We start from the raw sequence: 25,650 nt of genomic DNA on the forward strand, positions 1-25,650 counted from the left end.
GAGCCAAGATTGTGCCATTGCACTCCAGCCTGGGTGATGGGAGCAAAACCCTGTCTCAAAAAAAAAAAAAAAAAAAAAAAGAAAAAAAAGGAAATGCAAACTCTTGGGTCTCAAACGAGACCTGTAGAAGCAAAAATTCTTGGAGTGGGGCCCAGTAGCTGAGTTTTGACAAGGCCTACAGGTGATTCTGACACATACTCCAGTTCCAGAATCACTGTTCTAGAAAATGAATTATAGGTGGTCCTATAGTGTGACACATTCCCATTCTTTAACATCTTCTATTGTTGAAAAGTCTCCTGTGGGTCTAGCCTCAAATCCTTTTGCCTAATTACTCCAGTTCTATCAGGCTTTCTTGAGATTACCTGCGAAAGGTATCCATCGTTATAGAATTTTAGGCCTAGAAGGAACCTTAAGATATGTTCTGATTCCTTTTCCCCATGCTTTATGGTTCCTTTTTGAGCCTTGTCTACCTCCGAATAGAAAGCATTCAAGTGAGAGTTGAAAAAATATCTTGTAACCTATTTGTTGTTGTATTTTGTTAGTCTTCATCACTTCTGTGTCACAGGTTTAGGCCATTCTGTTTGCTTTGATGTGGAATTTAAAGATATTTTTACAATGTCTTACAGCTTCAAGTCTTATACTAGTATTATTTAAACATTTTTAAAGGACAGAACAGTGGGAAAAAAATAATTATACTCCATAAGAGCTTTTAAAGAGTTTTATTGGATTTAAGATTAATCAGGAGCCTGTGGATGTTGTTCTTGGGCACTTAAGGCACAGGAGGCAATATTTGTTGGATTGCTGCAGAAGACGGGAGAACTGACTGGACAACAGCGATAGAGAGACATTTTCTGAAGCCAGAGGGACCAGAGAAAGGTTTCAGAGTCATGAAATAATCACTGCCATATTTGAACTTTTCAAACCGGATTATGTTCGTAAAATTTGACTTGGGGGGAGGAGGGTACAAACTCCTGTTTATTTCAGGCTGTGAGTTCCTGATGAATGGGGACACCCAATGATTGTGTGATTGAGTTGGAGTAGGCAACTTCAGCCTCCAAAGTGGTACACCCTTCTTGCTGGAAAGCTTTCTGTTGGGGGTATGATCTATCCTGAGGCCCTTGTATCTTAGATTAGAGGAGCAAACAGATTTTTTCATTTGAGCACGTGGGGGGCCTCCTTTCTTAGTCATCTGTCTTGCTATTGACGTGAGAGGTCTCTTCCACTCCCAGTTCCTGGTGGTAGCTTACCAGAACAGGCATCTGTCAATGAGGGGAACCTGCATGCTCTTAGAAGCTTTGAGTCTGGTGCTAGAGTTTCCAGTACCAGGCTGGTGTTGACCAGGCTATGTTCTGCACCCTAGCCTGGCCAACAGCAGTCTTTGATGTTCCACATAGGTTTATGCAGGGGTCCCCACACATTTTCACAGAAATCCCCAAAGAGAATTCCATCTATTTGTATTCTTGTGAAGAGCTTTCAAGTTGAGCAAAATGATATATATTCAGATACTTGTAAAAAAAAAAAAAAAAGGCTTAGATGAATGCGTCACTATAACAATTACCTGGAAACTCACACTGAGAAATAGCATGGTAAAATGTTCACTCCAAAGGATGTATGAATTTGGACAGACTGAACAACCTGCTGATTTTGACCTAAATAAATGACCCAAGACATATGGTAACAAAAGCTCTATCCAAGAAATTGGGCCACGGCCATCAGTTGCTTAACTACTTCCCCTCTACTAATCCACCAACTGGATTAGAATATTAGAACATTAGGAACTTTGTAGCGATGTGTGAGATGCTGGGAAAGACAGAAAGGCAGCATTTTCACCCAAAGAGAGCCTGTGCCAATGGATTAAATGTTGAGGATTTTAGCCCATTATCTTGCATTATTGGTGGGCTAGTTTCTCCAACTTGAAGAAACATTTCTGACAAAGTGAGACTATTTCAAGAATCTTAGGGAATTTAGAGTCAACCCCCAGTTATTCAGGGTTGACTCTCACTTTTGGAAAACCTCTAGGATCCTGGCTTTTCTTCCTTCCAACATTCAATCCATCCTCTCCCTATCTCCTCCCCTCACTCCCACCAATCTCTTTTTGGGCCTTTTCGCAGTTCATTAGGCAATTCAAATAAAGGGCAGGCAAAGAAAACAACCTGAAAAAAAATGGGTGTAACTAAACATTATGAAATTGACCTATGAATCCTGGATCTGGAATGGTTTTCACAGAAAGAAATGGAAACTCTTGGTCACAAATGTGTTATTTTGGTTTTTGACAGTCATCAGTCAATGAATGAATCATTATTTAGCTGTCAATACCTTGAATAATGTACCAATTTAGATTTTCATAGTTTTAAGTATTTTTAAGATATTGAGAATGTGCTTTTGGTTGTCATTTAGGCAGACAACAGATTGGCCCCAAATGATCAGAATGGGTAATATCTGTGCTATGAGTCCCGCCTGCCTAACCAAACGGACCTTTTTCTCCCCTACACCACCCCGCTCCAATGAATCAAGGATAATAAAAATGTACCTGTCCTGCGGTGTCATACAGTCCGAGCAGGTGTTGCTTGCCTCCCACTGTCACAGTAACTAGGGGAGAAGAGAAGAGGAAAGTCTGTAAACACAGGTTTCAATCAGGAGCCTTCACATGTTTTCCATGCCAGCATCTCCTTGGGCAGCAAGGAGAAGCATATGCCATGCCCGGGCATATTCTAAACAAAGTTGACAGCATAATTTCCAAATGAAAGGTAACCTTGGGCTGCAGTGATGGCAGATGGTCTGAGCCAAGTCCAAATTTCACAACAGAGATGAATATTACTGGTGCCACCAGGACACTCTGTGGTCTGCCCACTGATCCTTATTTGCCTCTGGAATACCAAGCATTCTGATGAAAAAGAATGCTGGACCCCTTTTTCCTTAGGTGATCGCCTTCTTTTCTTTGGTTGGAGATACCTTTCAGGGCACAGAATTGTGTAAACAGCTTGTCTATTAGAAATCTCTCTGCTTTTATCTGTCTCTGAAATATTTACAAAACCCTAAAAACAAAGAATATGATCACACTTGCTAATAGATATTTTTATAGTTTATAAAGCAAGGCAAATAATTAAATGGAAGGGTTTAGCATTCATTTTGAAAAGTTTTTTTAAAATTAGATATTCCTATGCTTGAACACAGTTGATTCATTTCATTATGATTTTGAACTTTAGTTGTGGAACATGTTGTATGTGTTCAGTCTCACATATGTAAAGGGCGTTTCGAGGGTGAAAAGTAGTGAGTTTGACTTACTCAGTAGCCTATGGCTTTGCCAAGGAATTGTGCCCTGAAAATGAGGAGCAAAACAGGGACGGCAACTACTCTGTCCATGCCTGGAAATGAAACTCTCAACTTGAAACTAAACTGTGATTGAACAGATGGAATGCAGTAGTAATATAATTCTTTTCGTGAATGGGAAGAGCGCATTTAAATTTCCAAAAAAAAAAAAAAAAATTCAATCTCTTTTTGGAAAAAGGAAATAAAATATGGAGAAAAGTGTAAGTTTTTTCTCTTATTGATTAAAAAATGTGCAAATTCAATGTGAAGATGATTTTTGATTCCTCCTATCATTAGCTGTGCACGAAATGAAAGATAAACTGAATAGCAATCTTTTATAACCGTATCTCTAATGGCCAAATCCTCTAGCCTGCTGCTTAGGGTTGCTGACTCCTTATTGATTTTACTTTTACTTCTTTTCAGGTTCATGGGCTACATGTATACAAAGAACTTCTTAATGGTTTGTTCTTTGAAACACAAAGCACCTGTTTAAAAGCACTACACCCCCAGACACTGGGAACTATTTTTCTAATCTCCTCAGATCAACATGTGTTTAGCTTGATAGCATGGCTGCAGCCACTCACATGAGCTGTTAAAAGTGTATTGTTAAATGGTGACTCCAGCTCCATCCACCCCTGGTTACCATGCTGACAGAAGAAGGGCATTTAAACGGTTTCACTTCCTTTCACAAGTCAGGTTAGTAACAGAAATGGAGGTAAGGCTGTGTGACCCAGAGCTCTCATCCTGTTTAATTTTTCCTCTTCATGCACAACGGCAAAAGGGAGACCAGTCAGATGTTCCTGAAATCTGCCCAAATGGTTTCTTTAATTACCAGTTCATTGACTTGTCATGGATTAGGCATGAAGGGAGACATCCAGCGATTACAGCATGGCGCCTCGAGCGAGCCCAGCACATGCAGGTCATGGGCAGCTGTTCCAGAGACCCCTTAGACTGTCCCATGACATACAAGCCCAGGGCCATCTGTGGAGTGAGCCCTAGAAGCTGAGTCATCCTCACTGCCCCACTGGGCACTACAAATATTGCTAAGCAATGGCTCTGACCTTTGTTACTGGAGCGCTGGAGCGCCCGCTCAGATATTCCTTGTTTTCTCAGTCATTCTCTCCCGTCTGTTTTTCCTCAGGCCTCACCCTTTTCTCCTTTGGCAGCTTTGATCTCTGGGAATTTCACCAGGCCTGAAGTGACCAAAGGAAGGTGAGGTGGTGGGCGGAGGGTCTGGGCAAAGCTTTCTCTTTTCTCTGTCCTTTTTTTCTCGAGTCTGCTGGGTTCCTGGACTGAACTCAATGGTGGGAGTAGGAAGACCAGCTACAATTCCTCCTGCCGCAGAGCATGGAGACAAGTGGTTTCCTGGCAAAGCATGGGCATTGTGCAGTGTAGCATGAGCCGTGGCAGGGGCGGTATAAGGGTTATAGGGTCATGCAGCAGGGGCGCTGCTGGCTGTGCACATGTCTGCACACACGCTGCTGGAGCTGGATCAGAAAAGGCTTTCTGAGCCAAATATGAAAAGAGGAAGTCAAACTATCCTTCTTTGCTGATAATGATTCTATATCTAGAAAACCACAAAGACTCTGCCAAAAGGCTCATAGAACTGATGAATGACTTCAGTAAAGGTTCAGCATACAAAAATCAATGTACAAAAATCTGTAGTATTTCTATATACCAATAACATTCAAGCTGAGAGCCAAATCAAGAACACAATCCCATTTACGATAGCCACACAAAAATAAAATACCTACATCTACAAGGGGAACTATAAAACACTGCTGGAAGAAATTATAGATGACACGAACAAATGGAAAAACATTCCATGCTCACGGATTGGAAGAATCAATATTGTTAGAATGTCCATACTGCCCAAAGCAATCTACAGATTCAACAGCATTCTTATCAAACTACTATAAACCAAAAATAAAATTCTAAGCCCCCACAACTGACTGAATGGACCCCTCCTCTTGGTTAAGGGCATTCCAAAGTAAACCAGAAAAACTAGCTCAGAATCTATAAGGAATTGAATTCAACAAGCAAAACCCAAAAAACCCCTTAAACATGGGCAAAAGACATGAACAGATACTTCTCAAAAGAAGACATACAAGTGGCCAAAAACAGGTTTATAAAAAAATGTTCCATATCACTAATCATCAGAGGAATGCAAATCAAAACTACAGTAAGGCACCATTTCACACCAGCCAGAATGACTATTATTAAAAAGTCAAAAAACAACAGATGCTGGTCAGACTGTGGAGAAAAGGGAGAGCTTCTACACTGCTGGTAGAAGTGTAAATTAGTTCAGCCATTGTGGAAGGCAGTTTGGATATTTCTCAAAGTTGGAACTACCATTTGACCTAGCAATCCCATTGCTGGGCCTGTATATTAAACCCCAAAACCAAAAAATCCCTGTTCTCCCAAAAAGACACATGCACTTGTTATGTTCCTTGTAACACTATTCACAATAGCAAAGACATGAAATCAATCTAGGTGTCCATCCAGGGTGGACTGGATAAAGAAAGCCTGGTGCATATACCTCATGGAATACTGTGGAGCCATGCAAAGAATAAAATCATGTTCTTTGTAGCAACATGGATGTCCCTGAAGGCCATTATCGTAAGCTAATTAAGTCAGATATAGAAAACCAAATACTGCTTGTTCTCATAAGTGGTAGCGGAAGATTGGGTGCTCATGGACACAAAGATGGCAACAGTAGACAGTGGGAGCTACTAGAGGGGAGAAAGGAAAGCATGGGTTGAAAACTATTGAGTGCTATGTTTACTACCTGGGTGGTGGGATCAATCATACTCCAAACCTCAGCATCATGCAAGATACCTGTGGAACAAACCTACAAATGTACTCCCTGAATCTAAAATGAAAGTTGGAATTAACAAAAGAAGGGGTTTCTGGAGAAGGAGGTGTCTGAGCTCAGTTCCTGAGAATGGCCAGGAGCTACCCAGGGTGCACGGGGAGAGGAACAGCTGTGGTCTGGAGCTGCCCAGGGTGCACTGGGGAAGATGATGCCAAGAAGGTGGGAACACAGGGCGGGGCTGCCCTGGCTCACTAACTTAGGCTTCATTATGATGGCTTTGCTAAGCTATGAAGACCTGAATTACCCTTTTCCTCAAAACGAGTAAAAGAGAAGGACTTAAAATAATTTCCTCGAGTTAAGGCAGAATGGTAGGGGAAGGGAGGATGCCATTTTGGGTGTGGGAGCCATGTTGGATGTTCAGCTTTGCGTGTAGTGGCTGTGTAGTCTGTCTGCGTGTGGGGCCACTCCTGCTGGAGGAATCCTAAAAACGGGGCAAAGCTTGTGCTCTTTTTTTTTTTTTTTTTTGAGATGGAGTTTCACTCTTGACGCCCAGGGTGGAGTACAATGGCATGATCTTGGCTCACTGCACCATCCACCTCCCAGGTTCAAGCAATTCTCCTGCCGCAGCCTCCCGAGTAGCTGGAATTACAGGCATGTGCCACCATGCTGGCTAATTTTGTATTTTTAGTAGAGACAGAGTTTCTCCATGTTGGTCAGGCTGGTCTTGAACTCTTGACCTTAGGTGATCTGCCCACCTCAGCCTCCCAAAGTGCTGGGATTACAGGAGTGAGCCATTGCGCCCAGCAACTTTTTTTTTTGAGATGGAGCCTCGCTCTGTTGCCAGGCTGGAGTGCAGTGGTGCGATCTCAGCTCACTGCAACCTCTGCCTCTTGGGTTCAAGTGATTCGCCTGCCTCAGCCTCCCAAGTAGCTGAAACTACAGGCGTGTGCCACCACTCCCGGCTAATTTTTGAATTTTTTAGTAGAGATGGGGTTTCACTGTGTTAGCCAGGCTGGTCTCGATTTCCTGACCTCGTGATCCACCTGCCTCGGCCTCCCAAAGTGCTGGGATTACACATGTGAGCCACCGTACCCGGCCGCCCTTAACTTTTCATTTCCTCTTCTCTGCTTTTTATTCTCTCATTCTATCAGAAGGAAGATAAGTAGATCTCACAGTTTATGCCAGAGGACATCAAGGGACAGCCAGAGATAGATCAAGCGTTAATCAAACATTGCAGGTTATACGGGTCATGACTTTGCGAGTCCTTGTCTTGGACTAGTAGTGGATGCCTTATTGCTCATCAGCCTGTGTCCCATGAGGCTTCTCAATTTGGAAATGAGTCAGTCACACCTGCGCTGAAGGAAGGTATTGCCATAAAATGCTGTTAGTAAATGTAACGAGGTTCAAGGAGCAGGATCTTTCAAGTCAGATAGTTCTGTATTTGAATCCTATCTTTGCTATTCATGACTGTAACGACCTTGAGAAAGTCACCTACCATCTCTGAGCCCCTTTTTCCTTATCTACTAAAAATGGGGATAACATCACCTACCAAAGAAAGTTCTTGTGAGGAGGAAATTAAATGAGAAAATGCCTGGTACATAGCCTAGCGTATGGAGGGTGCGAGCAACTGTTATTTTTCCTCTTGTAGCAAATACTTATTGAACCCATTCTAAGGACAAGGACTAGCCTGCCTTGCTTGCCGCTGAATACTCAATGTACAGTAACTGGCACATGGTAGAATCTTAATATTTGTGAATTACTAGTCATTTTCTACTCCGTAGCTGTTTAGATCTGTCTGATATTCCCCACTGGACGGGAAGATCCTTGAGGGTAGAATCTCCATGTCCAGTATACCCCAGAGTACACAGCTGGTTCTTGGCATACATAATAGATGCTGAATACACAGTACGGAAATAGAGCACCAGGGGTTGAAGAAAGTTCTTCAAAATGTGCAGAGGGGCAGCCTGAAGCTCCTGGCAAGATTCGAACTGCTGGGAATTGCCTATAGCCAGCAAATCTGCCTGGCAGACAGTGGTCAGACTAAAATCTCAGATCACTTTCGGTTCCTGGAGCTATTAGTGTTGTTTTCTGAGCTTAGAGAGGTTTTAAAGAGAGTAGGTCAAATGACCTGCTAATGGCTCAGATGGTTCTCTCAATAAAGTGTGAAAAGTTGTCAGTGACCTGTTAAGTATGTAAAATGAAGGTCCTCTTCCCCAAATCCATTACACTCTTTGCTTTCTTGTGTTTCTTCTTTCAGTGAATTGGAGTGGTTAATTTTGTGACTTGGTGTGAGATGCTAATGAAATCTAAGTCATGCTGTCTTGAGTTTCACCCAGACAGAAAATATCTCAGGTAGAACTTACAGTCTACTTCCCTCAGCATTTCACTTATCTCACAAAACTGTGTTTTGTAAATCTGGATGAGGAAGTGTTGGTCATGACCTGTAAACTATCAAAGCCCCTTCCTCATTGGGTGGTGGGCTGGCTGTCTCAGCTGCCAAGAGTGGTCTTCTGAAGTCAGTACGTTGAATATATGGTGGCTCTTGAGAGAAATGTTGGAAATGTCAGGTCAGTTACAGGGGCACCTCCAAGTGCTGTTCAGTTGCTAGTACATAACCAGCTATCTGCATTACTATACAGTCTAGTCTACTGTATTTGCCAGGTAGAATGAGGCACACCTGACTATGTGATGTATGTAGTAGCATAAAAGTGCTATTTTGGAGGAAGAAACATGAGATTCTGGATATAGCAAGAAATATAATTTTCAGAAAGTTAAAAGCACAGCTTTCATGTGAGTACAGGATGAGCACATGTCAAAGATTTATTAACTCATTTGTGAGTGAACCAATAAGATGGTAAATCTTGTTCAGAGAGCATTTTTGAATAAGTAGGTGTTTATATATTTAAAAAGCAATGTTAGGCCAGGTGCAGTGGCTCATGCCACTGCTCTCAGCACTTTGGGAGGCTGAGGCAGGAGGATTGCTTAAGCTGAGGAGTTTGAGACCAGCCTGGGAAACAAAGTGATACCCTGTCTCTGCAAAACATTAAAAAAAATTAGCCAGGCATGGTGATGTGCATCAGCCCTAGCTACTAGGAGGCTGAGGTGGGAGGATGGCTTGATTCCAGGAGATCAAAGCTACAGTGAGCCGTGTTTGTGGCACTTCAGTTCAGACCCTGGGTAACAGAGTGAGGCTCTGTCTCAAAATAAAATAAAAAAGAAAAAAAAGACAATGTTAGTATAGGTGGTTAGGTTCAACAGAAAACTGGTTATTATCCTATAGAAAAGATAACTTTTGATGTCTTTTCCACCAAATGGGAATTATTTACATCTCTACTCACTAAGATTTACAGGTTAACATGTAACTTCATAAAGTCTAAGCTTCTAATTAATAGCAGAGCGAAATGAGAGTACTTCCTTTGGATAATTAATTAATCCTTGAAGGTAGGGGTATTAAACACCGCATAGCATGACACTGGAAAGACATATTGCATGCCTTTGGCCTTATGTCCAAGTTTCTAATCCTTTTTATAATGCCTGAATTTAAAAAATTAATTTTAGGTTCAGGGGTTCATGTGCATGTTTGTTACATAGGTGTATTGCGTACTGATGGGGCCTGGGCTTCTAGAGTGTACCCATTGCCCAGATAATGAACATTGTATTCATTAGGTAATTTTTCAACCCTCGCCCCCCTCCCAATGCCTGAATTTGAGTCCATGTTGCTACTCATTTGGTGAAATGGTACGAAGTAGTCACTGGGCCTTTGTCTCACCTGGAAAGTGAACTAATTGTGTGTACTCTAATGGGGCATAAGAAATGATCCAAAGTCAATGATGATCATCACATATATGTAGAGAAGGCTGCAAGGCACGGAGAATGTAGATGAGCATTTGCACTTCCGACCCTCATCATGCGGACCGAAGATCTTCAGCCGCTTCCACTGCCCTTTCTCATCTGAACTGAGCCTTGTCTCCTGCTCCTCTTCTTTTTCTGTGGCCTTGATGATCCTTTCTGGACAGTGACTCACTTAGCTCCAGCATCTGCTCCTGCAGGCTGCCTTTGTGCTTTTTTGACCTGTTTGAAGGCTTACAGACGTTCATGTACCTTTTATAAGGAGCAAACTCACAAGCATCAGGGTTGAAATTCTCTTCAAATCAAAATAAGTTAGCAGTTTATATGAAACTAGAAATAATAAATTTACATAAATATGAATGGTGATGAGTTCTTCCCTGGTGGAGTTTCATTCTTCTTCTTCATGCTGCTGGAAATTCTTCTCCCACATCAACTCTAGCTTGCCTCAGCCAGCTCCCTTGTTTCCCTTCTTTGCAAAGAGTGCCTCTTGTCACCTGAGCTGCAGGCTGTGTGTGCATGTGAAATGGAAGTTGGTCAGGCAAGTCCCTTATTCGATGTGCTGGCATGAGGTCCTGTTTTCGTAGAACAAAGATTGAACAGAAAATCAAAGAGGTTTCCTGAGAATATGTTAGGGTTTTGAGCTGAGGGCTTTCTTTCCTTAGGTCTGTATATTCATCCTCCATTAATGAGAGTCCCATTTGAACGGGGTAACATACAAGTGCCATGCACTTGCAGCCTTGGTCTTATTTCTTTTCTCCTTTAGGTATGCCTATTGTGACTAGTGATTTGGTTTACAGTTGTGCCAATTTGTTGTTGTTGTTTTTGAGGCAGAGTCTTGCTCTGTTGCTCAGGCTGGGGTGCAGTGGCATGATCTCGACTCACTGCAGCCTCTACCTCCCAGGTTTAAGTGATTCTCCTGCCTCAGCCTCCTGAGTAGCTGGGACTACAGGCATGCACCACTATGCCTGACTAATTTTTTTGTATTTTTTTTTCAGTAGAGATGGGGTTTCGCCACATTGGCCAGCCTGGTCTGAAACTTCTGGTCTCAAGTGATCTGCCCTCCTGAGCCTCCCAAAGTTCTTGGATTACAGGAGTGAGCCACCACATGTGGCCAGTTGTACCAGTTTGTAACCTCCCTGGATTTTAAAGCAGAGGAATTGGTTGGAGCCCTTAGACCCACTGTGAACAAACTCTTGAAACTTGAACAAGCTGCAACTTCCCTAAGCCTCGATTTTCTTATTGGCACAATGAGGTTTATATAAAGGTTTTGTACACCAAAGCTTACACAAACGTAAGGTGGTATCACTGGGCAAATGGCTTCTGAATTAACATTACTTCTGGGAACAGAGCTTCCTGGAATAAAGTTGCCCTATTTCTGGGGTGAGCTGGATATTTAGGGAAAGGTCTGCCCTTTTCAGTATGTTTGATGTTGGAGAAGGAGGAGAGGAGAAGGAGGAAGAGAAGGGAGAGGAATTTGCTTAGTTCCAGGACTCTGAGATGAAGCCAAACCAAAGACAGAGCCACAATTCCAAGACATTCACATCCTGGAGTTTCAGTCTTGCTTGACCTCACTCTTTCTTCTTCAGCATTTATTTGATCTCCACATCCTGCCAATTCTACCTTCTGATTATCTTTAGAATCTGACTCTTCCTTACCATCCTCTTAGCTGTCCCCATTAACATCCCAGCCCCACCTTGTCACTTGCAAAAATTTTCTAGTCAGCGTCCCATTTTCCAGGCTCCATCTTCTGTCTGTCCTTTTCCTCACTGCAACCAGAGGTGATGCAGCTGTAGCTCCCAATTATCTCCAAGGTAACATTCAAATACCATCTAAGAACTTTCAAAGTCTTTGCAATCTGGTCCCCGCTTACCTTCCCAGCTCTCTTTTATGTTTTACCCTCCTACAACCCAAACTTCTTGCAATCTGTTGTACTTGTGATGTCTTTGCCTAAATTCTTCCCTCTGGAATTCTGGAAAAGAAATTTTGGAATGCTTTCTCCATACTCATTAGCCTGGGAAACTCCCACAAGCTGGAAAACTTACTTCCATAATGTGTCTCTGATGCCCCTCAAATATCTTAAGCCTATTTTGCGTTTACTTATCCATGTCATAAGAAGCAGTGTATTGTTTGTTCTCATGTCCCAGGGTCTAACATAGGCTGGGCATGTAGCTCCACAAATATTGGCTGAGTGAATGAAAAATGCATTATGCATTATACTCCAACAAAACTGAAGGTTTTCATGGAGGCATCTATTTTCTCTTGATGAGTCTTTGGCATTTCCCAAAGGGTCATTAATGAGCTTTTCTGGACACTTAATGACAGGATGGGTCACCAGTAATGACATTAGAACTGACTCACCTGCTGTGAGGGGATGCCATGGACATGTGACTCTGCTAGGTAGAATCTGTGCTTGGGACTCTCTTCCGCTTTCCCAGGCTACTCGATTCAAGGCCAGCAGGGCAGGACCACTGGCAAGATGTCTGAGAGTCTAACTGAAGCCAGGCCAGCCTGCCATTAGCTACAGAAGACAGGGGAGTTGTTTTTAAGTAAGACTTTGGGAAGAGTGCCCGAGTTATAAGTGATGATAAAAGTAGTATAGTACATTCTTGTCAATAGCTTTCAAAAATTATTAGGCTTCTAAGATTCTGTTAGAGGCCAGCTATGCCTAGCTGGAAAATGTGATGGAAAAGATATTTTTCACAATCACAATAAAAACTATAAAGTGTCCAGGGATGTGCAAGACCTTCATGAAAAAAAAAAGCACATCACTTTGCTGAGATACATGAAAGAAAACAAATAGAAAAACAGCTTATGTTCTTGGGTGGAAAGCTTTGTGGTGTGAAGATGTCAGACGTTCCCAATTTAATAAGTTTCAAGTCATTTCAACAGGACTTTTCAGTTGGAAACATGGCAAAGTGATTATAGTGGCCATATGAAAAGTTAAACTGGTGAGAATAGCTAATAATGAAAAAGAATGGCGTAATGTGTATGTTAACATGTATTACATGGCATACTATGTATGTTAATGTGTATTATAGGGTTTTACTAATTAAAGGAGTTTGGCTCCAGCACAAGAATCATTGAAATTAAACAGGATTCTCTCTCTGTCACAGTACCTATGTGACATATGTAAGGCTCTGGTATATGATAAATGACATTACAAATTGCTGGGAAAAGAAGAAGTACTGTAGTCAATGATGTATTTATCCAATTGGTCACTATTTGGAAATAAAAAAGACTTTGAAAATACAAAAGCAAATGATGAAATCTATAAAGAAAAAGATGGCTATATTTGAATTTTAAAAAAGAAACGTATAGTAGGTCATTGATGGAGTAAAAAAAAAGAAAGGTAAATATACTGGGAAAAATGATTACAATATATGAGGGTCAAAGAAGATTAAATCTCTGATACATAAACAGGTTTCTAATCAATAAGGATCAACCCAAAAGAAAATAAGAAACTTTATATACAGTTTACCAATAAATAAAATAAAGGGCAAATTAACATTGTAGTAAACACAATTTAAATTAAACAGAGATACAACCTTGGGTCATTCAAATTGGTAATGATGAAGAGAAGAAATACCCAGTGCTGGTGAGTACATAAAGATGGGGACACTTCACACTGCTGGAGAAAATGCAAATTATGGCTGAATTGTTTTTGGAAAGCCATTTGGCTACATAGATTGAAAGCCTAAACATGAAACATCTTTTTCACATTTGACTAGGCAATCTTATTTCTGCAGTGTATCCCCCATGACAGAGCAAAAGCTAATGCAGTGTTGATATAATTAGAGGGCATTTGGTAATTATGGCAAAAAGAAATAACTGTACATGTGTACAACAATCTATGTATGTAAGCCCATTCATCATCAAAGTGTTTATAGTAGCTAACAGTTGGAAACGATTTACACACTCAACAATCAAAGATTGGTCCTCAGCAGTTACAGAGCATCCTTAAGATGGAACCTTTTAAAAAAAATAATGGGGAATGTGGTAAAATATTCAGGACATAATGTGCAGATAGCAAGAGATAAAGTTCTACATATATATGTAAAGTAACCACAGAAAACACCTTAATTTTTCCGTTCTTTGCTACCATGAACGTGTAAAGCAGTTAGAGAAACTAGTATTTGGGTGCTCAGGAATCGTGGTTATTGTGCTGTTGTTTATGTATATACAGATTGGATTAAATGTCATTTAAGTTACCTCTCATCACTTAAATTCTATCATTTTTCCTAGACTGACTCTCAGAAGCTTTTGTCTTAGGCTTATCCAGATTTATTTTAGGCTGTAGGACCAAGCTTATAATTTTACGAGTAGAACGTGTGATAAATAGGTCTGCTGCAGTGGAGGTTTATAAACTGTGCATTGCAGAGCAACTCATCTTTTTCAGAAGGCTCTGATGAACCACTAATGCTCTACCTACACTTGCTTTCCAAAGGTGCCAAGAAAATAGTGTGCATTTGAGAATGCGGGAATCTGCCAAAATGTATTAGTTGTAAACTGAAAGAAATATATGAGCTGTAAAGACAACAATAGTGAATTGGTTCTAAATATAGCCCTTTATTTACAATATCTAGGCATAGTGAGATAAACTAGCCAAGTGATTTTTTTTTTTTTTTTTTTGATACCGAGTATTGCTTTGTTGCCAGGCTGGAGTGCAGTGGCACGATCTCGGCTCACTGCAACCTCTGCCTCCTGGCTTCCAGCACTTCTCCTGTCTCCTGTCTCAGCCTCCTGAAGAGCTGGGATTACAGGCGCCTGCCACCATGCCCAGCTAATTTTTGTGCTTTTAGTAGAGATGGGGTTTCACCTTGTCGGTGAGGCTGGTTTTGAACTCAGGTGATCCACCTGCCTCGGCCTCCCAAAGTGCTGGGATTACAGGTGTGAGCCACTGCGCCCGGCTCAAGTGAATATTTAGTATGTGTTTCTGCTCTCAATAACTTCTTTTCCAGACGATTACAATGTAAGTTGGAGAATATTAAGCTGTTTCTCTGTTTTCTACTTTGGTGTATGCTTGTCGTCCTAAGATTATATTTACTTGCCTGTCTCTGTTATTCAGTCCTAAAATTTTATGTATTTGTGTTTTTTCCCTTTATTTATTTCATTTATCTTTGTCTAATATCTGCAGCCAGAATATGGATTCTTTTTAGGTAACAAACATAGGTTCTTTTCAAATAAAAATAAGGTAACCTTATTTTTTATTTCTTAACATCTGTCAAGAAATATTCATATCTGCTGATTGACATTTGATGGTTAATTATGATCAGAGGAGGATTATATATATGATCATTTGAGACAAAACAGTGTTTGGATCCTTTCTGCAATAAATATATCTAAGACCATCTTTCACTGCTGCCTTTATTATTAAGTACGTTCTCAGAGTTTGTATGTGGTAAAGTCTACCACTTCTCTGTCCTTGTTCACATACTTTTCCTAATTGTTTTCCCTCAAAGCATCTAAAAATATAATTTTGGGGATGCTTATCAGCAGCATAAAGTGCCTGGCTAGCTAGTCGTCTTAAGGAGAGCTGCAAAGTTGGTGAAGGGCTGCACTTACTGTTGAGTCCTGTCAGAACCTGTGGCATGTGTTGTCACTCGACAATAGGAAGATATCCTGTGTGATTTTTTGCTCCTGGGGTCAGTTGGGTCACTGGATTAGCAATCTGAGGATTTGAATTGGCTTTGCTAATGCTTTTCTGTCCGGTTTTAGGTAAGGTACAATTAATTCACTAGAGTTTCTGTGCATTTGAAGGCATTAAAAAAAATGCAACTGAAATATAAGTGAGGACCATGTGTACATTCACATGGTGGCTTCACATACCAGGAAACACACAGCACCTGCAGCCAAAAGTACTCATAAACTATTTGGATCTCACCTGAAAGATAAAGACACCAGAGGGGATTCAGATCTTGAACTGTTGCAGTGCTGCTTCTTCTTTTTTTTTTTTTTTTTTTTTTTTTTGAGGGGCGCCCTGTTGCCCAGGCTGGAGTGCAGTGACGTGATCTCGGCTTACTGCAACCTCTGTCTACCGGGTTCAAGCGATTCTCTTGCCTCAGCCTCCCAAAATAGCTGGGACTACAGGTGTGTGCCGCCACACCTGGCTAGTTTTTGTATTTTTAGTAGAGATGAGATTTCACCATATTGGCCAGGCTGATCTTGAATTTCTGACCTCACGATCCGCCTGCCTCAGCCTCCCAAAGTGCCGAGATTACAGGTGTGAGCCACCGCTCCCAGCTAGCACGGCTTCTTAAAACCACCTTCTTCTCGATACTTTTCATGGCCTGCTACAGCCTCAAAGCTTTGCTTCTACCCTCTTCAGCAGCATGCCTTTGTAAAGGCTTCAGTCTCCTTTCTGGCAATTCAGGAAAGGCCAGAACATGGCTGGTACCCTCATACTCTCCTTTGAGCTGTGGGGGCAGGGGAAGCTGGGTGGCCAAGGGTGCTTCCTCTTCTCAGTCAAAGGCAGGGAAAATAGAAGGAGGGGAATGATGATAAACTTTTATAATTTGATACTTTTTCTTGTAGCCCCAACACAGCACGTTTATAAAAACAGGTCAGGGGTTATTTGCTGAACTCTCTTACTATACTAACCTCATATCTTTCTCTTGGAACCTGCAGATACTTAACTGCGTAAAGTATGATACTGTCAAGGCCAGTATGGGTGGCTGAAACTGCAATCTCTGTTAGACCAGAAGGTTAAAGGCTCCAGGGTAGGAAAAGGAATTAGAAATCAGATGATGGCCCTCTTGGAGTCAGTCACTAATGGGTTAGGGGCAAAATGAGGCTATGCCAGGGAGCCCTGTGAATGAAGGGTCGGGACTTCCCCTGCATAGAGGGATGTGAAATCACCTCCCCTACCCTGTCCTCATGGAGTAAGGCATTCAGGACCTGGCATGGCAGTAAGGCTGGAGAGGGTGGTATTCAGTGGCTTTGCCACTGCTACAGAGAAATGACAGCCTTGTAAAAAAAAATCAGAGGAAGGAAAAAAAAGTCATATTTGCTGGAGAGAAGGATGGGGTGGGTGGGGAAGGAATCTGGAGAGGAAGGAAGGAGGATGGAGGGAGCCGTGGGCTACTGTAACCTGAATCCATCTTTGAAAGCACGTCCTGAGAAGGGGCTGGTTCAGTCTGGTTTCCTGGGCCGTTCGGGCCTGGCTCACAGCTTCCATGGTGTCTTCATTGTTGTCCTCAACTGACCTGGCCGCTCAGATAGCCCTCTGACCTGTGGCCTCTCTCTGCCTCCCTCAGACTTGACCTATGACCCTTCATCTGGGAAAATCCAAATGAATTCTGGAGGATTGTTAAGCTCCTTATCTGAGCTGACTCTGCCTGGAAGGGCAACTCAGCCTGAGCTGGGCTTGGCTCTTGAGTGGATAGTGGTCAGGGATGCTGGGCACTGGGTGGGGGTGAGCTGATAAAGAGTCTCACTCTGTTGCCCAGTCTGGAGTACAGTGGCCTGATCTCGGCTCACTGCAACCTCCAGTATTTGAGTTTAAACGATTCTCCTGCCTCAGCCTCCTGAGTAGCTGGGACTTACAGGCATGTGCTATCATGCCTGGCTAATTTTTTGGTATTTTTTAGTAGAGACAGTGTTTTACCCTGTTGGCCAGGCTGGTTGGTCTTGAATTCCTGACCTCAAGTGATTCACCTGCCGTGGCCTCCCAAAGTGCCGGGATTACAGGCATGAGCCCACTGTGCTCAGCCAAGAGACTCTTGTCACTTCTGTCCAACCTGTTCTTTCCTGGGTGGACTCCCACATCACTGAGCCCTGCCCTCCAAGAAGGGACTGGTCAAGAGACATGGTTAGACAAAGGATGTTATAGAAGAGCCACGCATGGGTATGGTTAGGGCAGGCTGCAGTAGCATACTGATTACCTTTGCTGTCACTCTGGCATCCCTGTCTTGTGAAGCTTGTGCCTCTCCCTCTCCTCCAATCACACGTTTCTAATGATGGCTACACAGTAGGACTGTGCAGTCTGATCCACAAGCTCTTACTTAGAGGACAAATGTCTGGCAGAGTATTTGGCCCACTATAGGGATTCAGCAGATGGATAATACATAAAAGAATATTTTTAGTCACAGAGAACTGATGCCAGCCCCCAGTTGGCATATAATGCAGGGAGTAAGTGACATAGGGATGAGCTATGGAAGTATGTGGTTGAGGAATAAAAGATAAAGATGTGGCCAGGCATGGTAGCTCACACCTGTATGTAATCCTAGTGCTTCGGGAGGCCGAAGCAGGAGGATCACTTCTGGAGCCCAGGAATTCAAGAAGAGCCTGGGCAATGTAGTAAGACCTGTCTCTACCACACACACACACACACACACACACACACACACACACACACACACACAGTTAGCTGGGTGTCACACACCTATACTCTTAACCACTTGAGAGGCTGAGGCAGGAGTATTGCTTGAGCCCAGGAGTTGGAGGCTGCAGTGAGCTATGATTGCGCCACTGCACTCCATGTAGTCCAGCCTGGGCAACAGAGCAAGAACCTGTCTCTTAAAAAAGTTAAAAAAGGATAAAGGTGCTACAATGATTTGCAAATGCCCCAGTGACACAGAATATCCTTCTATTCACGGTAGAGTTGGCATTCTTGGTGAAGTCAAGGCAAGAGCATCTTAAGGCTACAAGAAGTATGTGGCTCCGAAACAGAGACAGAAAAGCTCTCTCTTGGCATGGTGGCCCTTCGTTGAGCGTGAGACAGGGCACAAGCAGGGCTGGAGCTGTTTGTGCCATCACAGGTGCTAATGTGAAGATTCTAATTCAGTTGGTCTGATGGGTCCTGAGGATCTATTTTTCTAACAAGCTTCTAGGTAGCGCCCTTGCTCCTGGTCTGCAGACCCTGTTTCAAGTGACAAGGCTCTCATCCTTCCTTTAAATGTAGCTTTTCTGAGCCCCTCAGGTGGTTGACAAATATGTAGAAAGGAAGCAGCAGATTACGCAAAGGAAATACAGAAAGGAAACTGGGTCAGGACAGCCGCTGGAGTGCTCATCCTCGCCCTCTCCCTGGTCGACAGATCTTAAGAGGGTGGGAGGGTGGGAGTATGGTCCCAGATGAATTCCTGCAGGGAGCTGCAGGGGCCTGCTGTGGGCAGAGCCTCCCGGGAGGGCTGATACTTACCTCAGGGGGGATTTGAAGCATGGAAGGGACTGTGGCCAAAAAGAGATGAAAGAGATGAAATTATAATAAAGTAACCTTGGGGCTTGGAAAATTTTCTCTCGCTCCCCTGGGTCATCATGATGGGGACGATGTCCTCAACATTGGAGAGCGTGAATAAAGGGAGGGAAGTGAGCCACGGAGGCCAAGAGGGCTGTGAAAGGGCTGCTTTTCTGCTGTTTATTCCAATATTTCCGTAGATTGTACCCGGCAGCCTGGATTGCTCTAAAAACCCAACGTTTCTTTTTCTATATGGGGACTTTAAGAGTCCTTTTGAAGTTCTCTGACCTAATTTGAAAGATGTACTTCTGGACCTGTGGAAGTACCCAGTGTTGTTATCTGCCCATCTGTCCATCTGTCTGCATGGCAGGCTGTGTGGGCCTGGCTTTAGGAGTGGTTGGGGAAGTCACACAAATTTATCTTCTCTGGGTGAGCTCCGCTCTCCCTGCTTTCTCCTCCCTGGCCTTGGAAATTGGTATACTGCTTTTCTCTTCTCCTTGACTAAAATCTGTCCAATTTTCTTTTTTCCCCCTCCACACTGAGCTACTATAAATGCTTAATAACTGACTAGACTGTGAACTCCTTACAGGCAAAGAGAAGCTTCTAGAGCCCAGCACAGTGCTTTGCAAGTAATGAGTATTCCATTGATGAGGCTGCTGAATGAATGGGTGGCTTAAATGCCCCTCCCCCAGGAGAGCAGACATTTCACAGGGGATCACATCAAACCGATACAGCTCTGCTAGGGATCTCAGGAGCATCTGGTGAGCTGGAGGGGAGTTGTAGAGTCTTGCAGCTTTCCCAGAACCCAGGAAATCACAGCAGAAGGCCATAGTGATACTTTCTGGTGTGCGTGCCAGGAGATGCAGTTGTTGAATTGAAACTGATTAAGTCTAGAAAATAAGAAAGGCTGTTGAGCCCATAGCTTGGACTCACTCCAAGATAGATGGTGATGGAGCTTGGCCAGTTCCCGCAATTGACAGCCAAGACAACTATGATCTGGTCCTGTGTGACATTAAGGCAGCCATTGCAGTTGTCAATTTGAGGTCCTGAGGGATCAGCTCAAGACTTTGACCCCCACCTCTGCAAGGGGCTGGCTCTACCATCACTCCAACCACTGTGCTGCCTGGGAGCACTATGGGGGACACTGCTAGTGCTGCAGTGACTCTGCTTCCAAATCTGACTCCCAGCCAAGAGACAGAGAGAAAAATAGAACATACCTGCTAGTTGCATTCCAGACTTAAGAATTAGTGAAAATAAATGGATATTAACCATACCTCCCGAGACAAACTCAAGCAGTGTGTGTGTGTTTTTAACTATCACATTGGTTGACCCTCTAATAGTCAGCAAAAAATGTTTCTTTCAAACTGTGCTCCAAGGATCAGGTCTTCTAGCTTATTGACTGTGGGGTATGGCATTATTTGTAACTAGTTGTTTTTGTCATATGATCTCAGTAACGGTAAGAAGGGAGTAGCCTGACAAATTAATAAGTGCTGACCTGCCTAAAAACAGAAATGGCTGGAGGAGAGCAGAGATGGGCAAGGAGGGGGAAGTGGCCTAGGTGGATACAAGGAAATAACTAAGCAAATGATTTCGAATTTTATCTAGGGGCCAGGTGCAGTAGCTCATGCCTGCAATCCCAGCACTTTGGGAGGCCAAGGTAGGAGGATTGCTTGAGGCCAGGAGTTCGAGACCAGCCTGGGCAACATAGTGAGACCCCATGTCTAAAAAAAAATAGCTACTTGGGAAGCTGAGGCAGGAGAATCACTTGGACCAAGGAGTTTGAAGTTATAGTGAGCTATGATTGTACCATTGCACTGCAGCCTGGGCGACAGAGTAAGACCCTGCCTCTTAAAAAAAATATTTAAAACCTACATGCTTTTAAAGTATTCAGGGAAGTGTACTTTTAGCAGATGGGGGAATTAGGAGTTGGCATCTGAACCTGAAGTTCAGAACTGGTAACAGGCATCTATCTGTTGAATGACTTTTTGCATGACCTGGAGAATGATAGAGGCCTTCACCTTTAGGAGTTTATAAGAAAAGAAAGAATAGGCAGGTGATATAAACAATTTCTATACAGATCCAGAGCTAGAAGGAGAGCTAGAAAAATTGTCTAAAAATTCAGCCAAATTCCATCCTAAATAGTTACAGAGAATTTTGTAATTTGTCTGTTAGAAATTATCTCATCTTCATGTTCCAATTCTTAAGAGATGCTTCTATCAGGTATGGTGGTTCATGCCTGTAGTCCCAGTTTCTGGGAAGGCTGAGGCGGGAGGATTGCCTGAGGCCAGGAGTTTGAGAACAGCCTGGGCAGCATAATGATGCACCATCTCTTAAAAAAAGTATTTCTTATTCCATCTTCATGTCCCTTTCCTGATGGTTCCTTTTTGGGTAGGCATGGAGGAGGGAAGGAAGAAGATCAGGAGATGGCTAGGGGTGAGAGTTGGGGGTACATGGGCTTGGGGGACGATAAAGATAGTGTAAATTCCAGGCAGGAAGAATAACAGGAAAGCTCTTTCATCACAGCTGCACGCTAGAGGACTATTGATTAGCAAGGACGTTTTTCTCGGGGTTAAAACAAAGTTTTGAAACTCCCTGGGCTACTTTTTCAGGATGAAAAGTATTTTACATCATGTGTTTGGGCTGAACTGTTTGAATTCATGAACTGGTCTGAATGGATGATACTAGATACCGAAGATAGTAGATAGTTCTTGGATATGGTTTTAATCACAGCCTAAATATGTACCTTGGCCTATTGACAGACCTCTAATTATTTAACTGTTGTAGGTGGAATAATGGTCCTCCAAAGATGTCCACATCCTAATTCCCGGAACCTGTCAGAGAAGAAGATGTTAGAATAGAAGCAGAGGTTGAGGTGCTGGGAAGGGCTCACGAGCCACGGAGCGTGGGCAGCCTCTAGACACTGGGAAAGACAGGGAATGAATTCTCCCCTGGAGCCTGTAGGAATGCAGCTCTGCTGGCTCCTTGATTTGAGTCTAGTGAAACAAATTTTGGACTTTTTTTTTTAGACAGAGCCTCTTTTTCTTGCCCAGGCTGGAGTGCAGTGGCTTGATCTCAGCTCACTGTGACCTCCACCTCCTGGGTTCAAGTGATTCTCTTGCATCAGCCTTCTGCGTAGCTGGGATTACAGGTGTACATGACCACTCCTGGCTAATTTTTTTATTTTTAGTAGAGATGGGGTTTCATCATGATGGCCAGGCTGGTTTTGAACTCTTGGCCTCAAATGATCAGCCTGCCTCGGCCTCCCAAAAGGCTAGGATTACAGGCATGACCCACTGTGACATTTTAGCCTTTTGACCTTCAAAATTAAAGTTGTGGTAATTTGTTACAGAAGCAATAGAAAATGAATAGAGACTTTATGTGATTAAATACTTACTAAATAAATGTTATTAAGTCAATGATGTTTGGGAGAGAGGACCTTCTTTCCCTTGACATAATGTTCCCGTGTGAAGGGAATCACTTCGGGTCAACACACTTGGCTTGAATGCCCCCAGTGGAGTGAGAGAATCATCTGATTGGTAAATCTGGGAGCAGTAACTGGGTGTGCATTGCTCTGCACCTTCCCATTTCTCCTTAGGTTTGTCTGCAGACAGCTTGCTGAAGCTTAGAAGGAAAAGGTTTGTGTTCCTTTCTTAGGAAAACCACACTATTCCTAGAACTGAGACTGTAAAAAATTCTTTTTGATGGGGTTTTATAAAGAGAAGACTTACAATCATGTAGTGAACAAGGTTCTAAACACGATCTTGAGTAAATATGACTGTATACTTCAGAAGCTGTTTCTTACAATGCCCCTCAGTTTAAGGAAATGGTACAATAAAACATACTTCTTTTCTTTACACTTAATAACTGTTTATTGAGAATTTACTATGGACCAGGGGCAAGGCTGGGTGCTAGGGCTTACATGGGTGAGGAAAACAGAATTATCCTTGCCTTCAGGGAGCTTGGAAGGGGAGCCAGATACCATACAAATAACCCTTTGCTAGGAAATATAAAACAGGACTCTAAGGGAATGTAAAACAGGAGGCTCACTTAATTTAAAAATTTTTTGTTTATTTATTTTTGAGATGGAGTCTCACTTGTTGCCCAGGCTGGAGTGCAATGGCACAATCTTGGCTCACTGCAACCTCCCCCTCTAAGGTTCAAGTGATTCTTCTGCCTTAGCCTCCCAAGAAGCTGGGATTACAGGTATGCACTACCATGCCCAGCTAATTTTTTGTATTTTTAGTAGAGATGGGGTTTCACCATGTTGGCCAGGATGGCCTTAAACTCCTGACCTCAAGCTGTCTGCTCACCTCAGCCTCTCAAAGTGCTGGGATTACAGGCGTGAGCCATCACACCTGGCCTCTGGAGGCTCACTTTAGATTAGGGGTCAGGGACAATCCCTTTGAGGAAGTGACATTGAAACTGAGCCCTCAGCAATAAGTTAAGTGTGCAAGGCAGAGTGTTTGTGTGCATAGTGGAAAAAGGTCTTTGTGTATTTGTGTGTGTGTGTGTGTATGTGTGTGTGTGTGTGTGTATAGGACATTCTAGGCAGAGGAAACAACACATACAGAGGTCCTGAGATGAGAAAGATGTGAGACTGGGTGTGGTGACTCACACCTGTAATCCCAGCACTTTGGAAGGCCAAGGTAGGCAGATCGCTTGAGCCCAAGAGTTTGATACTAGCTTGGGCAACATGGCAAAACCCCATCTCTACAAAAATTAGCAGGGAATGCTGGCATGTGCCTGCAGTCCCAATTGCTCAGGAGATGGGAGGATAACTTGAGCCTGTGTGGTTAAGGCTGCAGTGAGCCATGATCAGGCCATGGTACTCCAGCCTGGGTGACAGAGTGAGACCCTGTCTCACAATAAGAAAAAAAAAAAAGGAAGGTCAATGTGGCTGAAGTGTAGTGAATGATGGGGAGCAAGCAGACAGTTGTTGGAGAGCTTGTATATTTTATAGCTTGGGAGGATGTTACAGTGACCCAGGGAAAAGATGATGGTGGCTTAGACCAGGTGGTAGCAGTAGAGACGTGGGAGATGTGTGGATATGGTGGGGCAGAAGCATGCACAGATGCGTGGCTTGCTGTTCATGTGGAGGACATTTCCCCCGATTTCTGAATTCGATTTAACCCTGTGTCAGCTTTAACTGTGTTTCCTAACAGATTGGTTATAGCATTTAAGCTGATTGCTTCTGCAAATCTGGCACGCTTCCTAGGAGATATTATCTTTGTCTCTAACATGGTCCTACTGAGAGCAGTGGTTCTTAACTTTGGTTGCACCCTGGATCAATTACAACAGAATCTATTGAGATCCAGGCATTGATATTTTGGGGTTGAGACCTAGGTATTGATATTTTTTAAAGCTCCCCGAGTGGCCAAGGATGAGAACCACTGGCTTAGAGCATTAGATTGATGAGGTATAACATGTGAGGTTAGAAATAAATCCAGCATTCAAGGTGGAAAACAAGATTGAGAAGGAACATTTCTACTAACGTGAGGTTTTAATGGAGCTATTTTCAGTTTTATCTAAGTAGTTCTACTTGTTAATCAAAATTATGATTAAATGAGGAAACTCATATCCATGCAAACACTTCATCTTTCAGTAGCGCTTGTCAAATTTATCCAAGATCCTGAACTTTCTAAATAAAGGTGAATTCTTAGGCACTACATGAGTCAAAGTGTAGACTAATTGGAAACGAAAGGTTTCACCTCTGAATCATTGCCAGAGGCCAGCAGTGTTGAGCATATGCTGGCTGCTCAGTGGTAGTTTTTAACAGAACACTCGGCCTGCATCTTGTTGCTATGGGAAGATTCCCAAGACTATACACTTGTTAACCCTCATCTATCAGAAATGATTCATGTGTATACTGGGTGGGTGAGTTCCCATTATTCTGTCAACTCTTTAGAAGCTTTTAGTTCTAAAGGATAGGGACTTTAGTGAACATGTCTTGTTCCTTCCAGCATCAATTCCATGCCTTCTTTTCTTTCCTAAAAGTGCCCTGAGCTTCTCAGCCATATGCAGTGGGCTCTGACTGGTTGCAAGAATGGGCTGTGATGAGCTTAAATCTGTTGTACATTGCATGTCCTTGATCACATTGATTACTTAGGTACTGGCACATGACCTGAATCAGACCAGTTGGGACCAACATAAGCCAACTTTACGTCCTTTCTTTGAGTGAGCAGGGAGATAGAGATGGAGGGGAAGTGAGCCTGGGTGGTTAAGTTGACTTTCTTTCTGACTAGTAGTGCATATGTAAGGAGGTAGCTCCAGGAGCTGCTTAGAGCCATCTCGGAACTGTGAAAAGAAATCTGTCTGAGAATGGAAGCAACTCTGAGAAGGTAGGGCTGAAAGATATCCTGTGAGTAATGTTTAAAGCTTCCTCTGAAGCTAGGACTACCCCCGTAACTTGTAGTGATAAAGGGACTGTGTCTGCCTTGTTCATTCTGTGGCTCCATCATGCCAATAAATGTTTGCTAAATAAATGAATGGTAAACAGAGGGAAGAG

General features: G+C 42.9%; 1 protein-coding gene across 1 annotated transcript in view; it reads right to left on the reverse strand.

Moving 5' to 3' along the window:
* The window catches only part of RHOJ (ras homolog family member J), an 89,127-nt gene that overhangs the window by 19,772 nt on the left and 43,705 nt on the right, over positions 1-25,650 (reverse strand). Inside the window, exon 2 of the mRNA XM_032245912.1 lies at positions 2,531-2,589. Coding sequence (XP_032101803.1) covers positions 2,531-2,589 — 59 coding nt within the window. The remainder of the gene's footprint in view (positions 1-2,530; positions 2,590-25,650) is intronic.

The sequence above is a fragment of the Sapajus apella genome, unplaced genomic scaffold, assembly GCF_009761245.1.
Source record: "Sapajus apella isolate SASKATOON/1434 unplaced genomic scaffold, GSC_monkey_1.0 scaffold59, whole genome shotgun sequence".
In the NCBI taxonomy this organism is placed as follows: domain Eukaryota; kingdom Metazoa; phylum Chordata; class Mammalia; order Primates; family Cebidae; genus Sapajus; species Sapajus apella.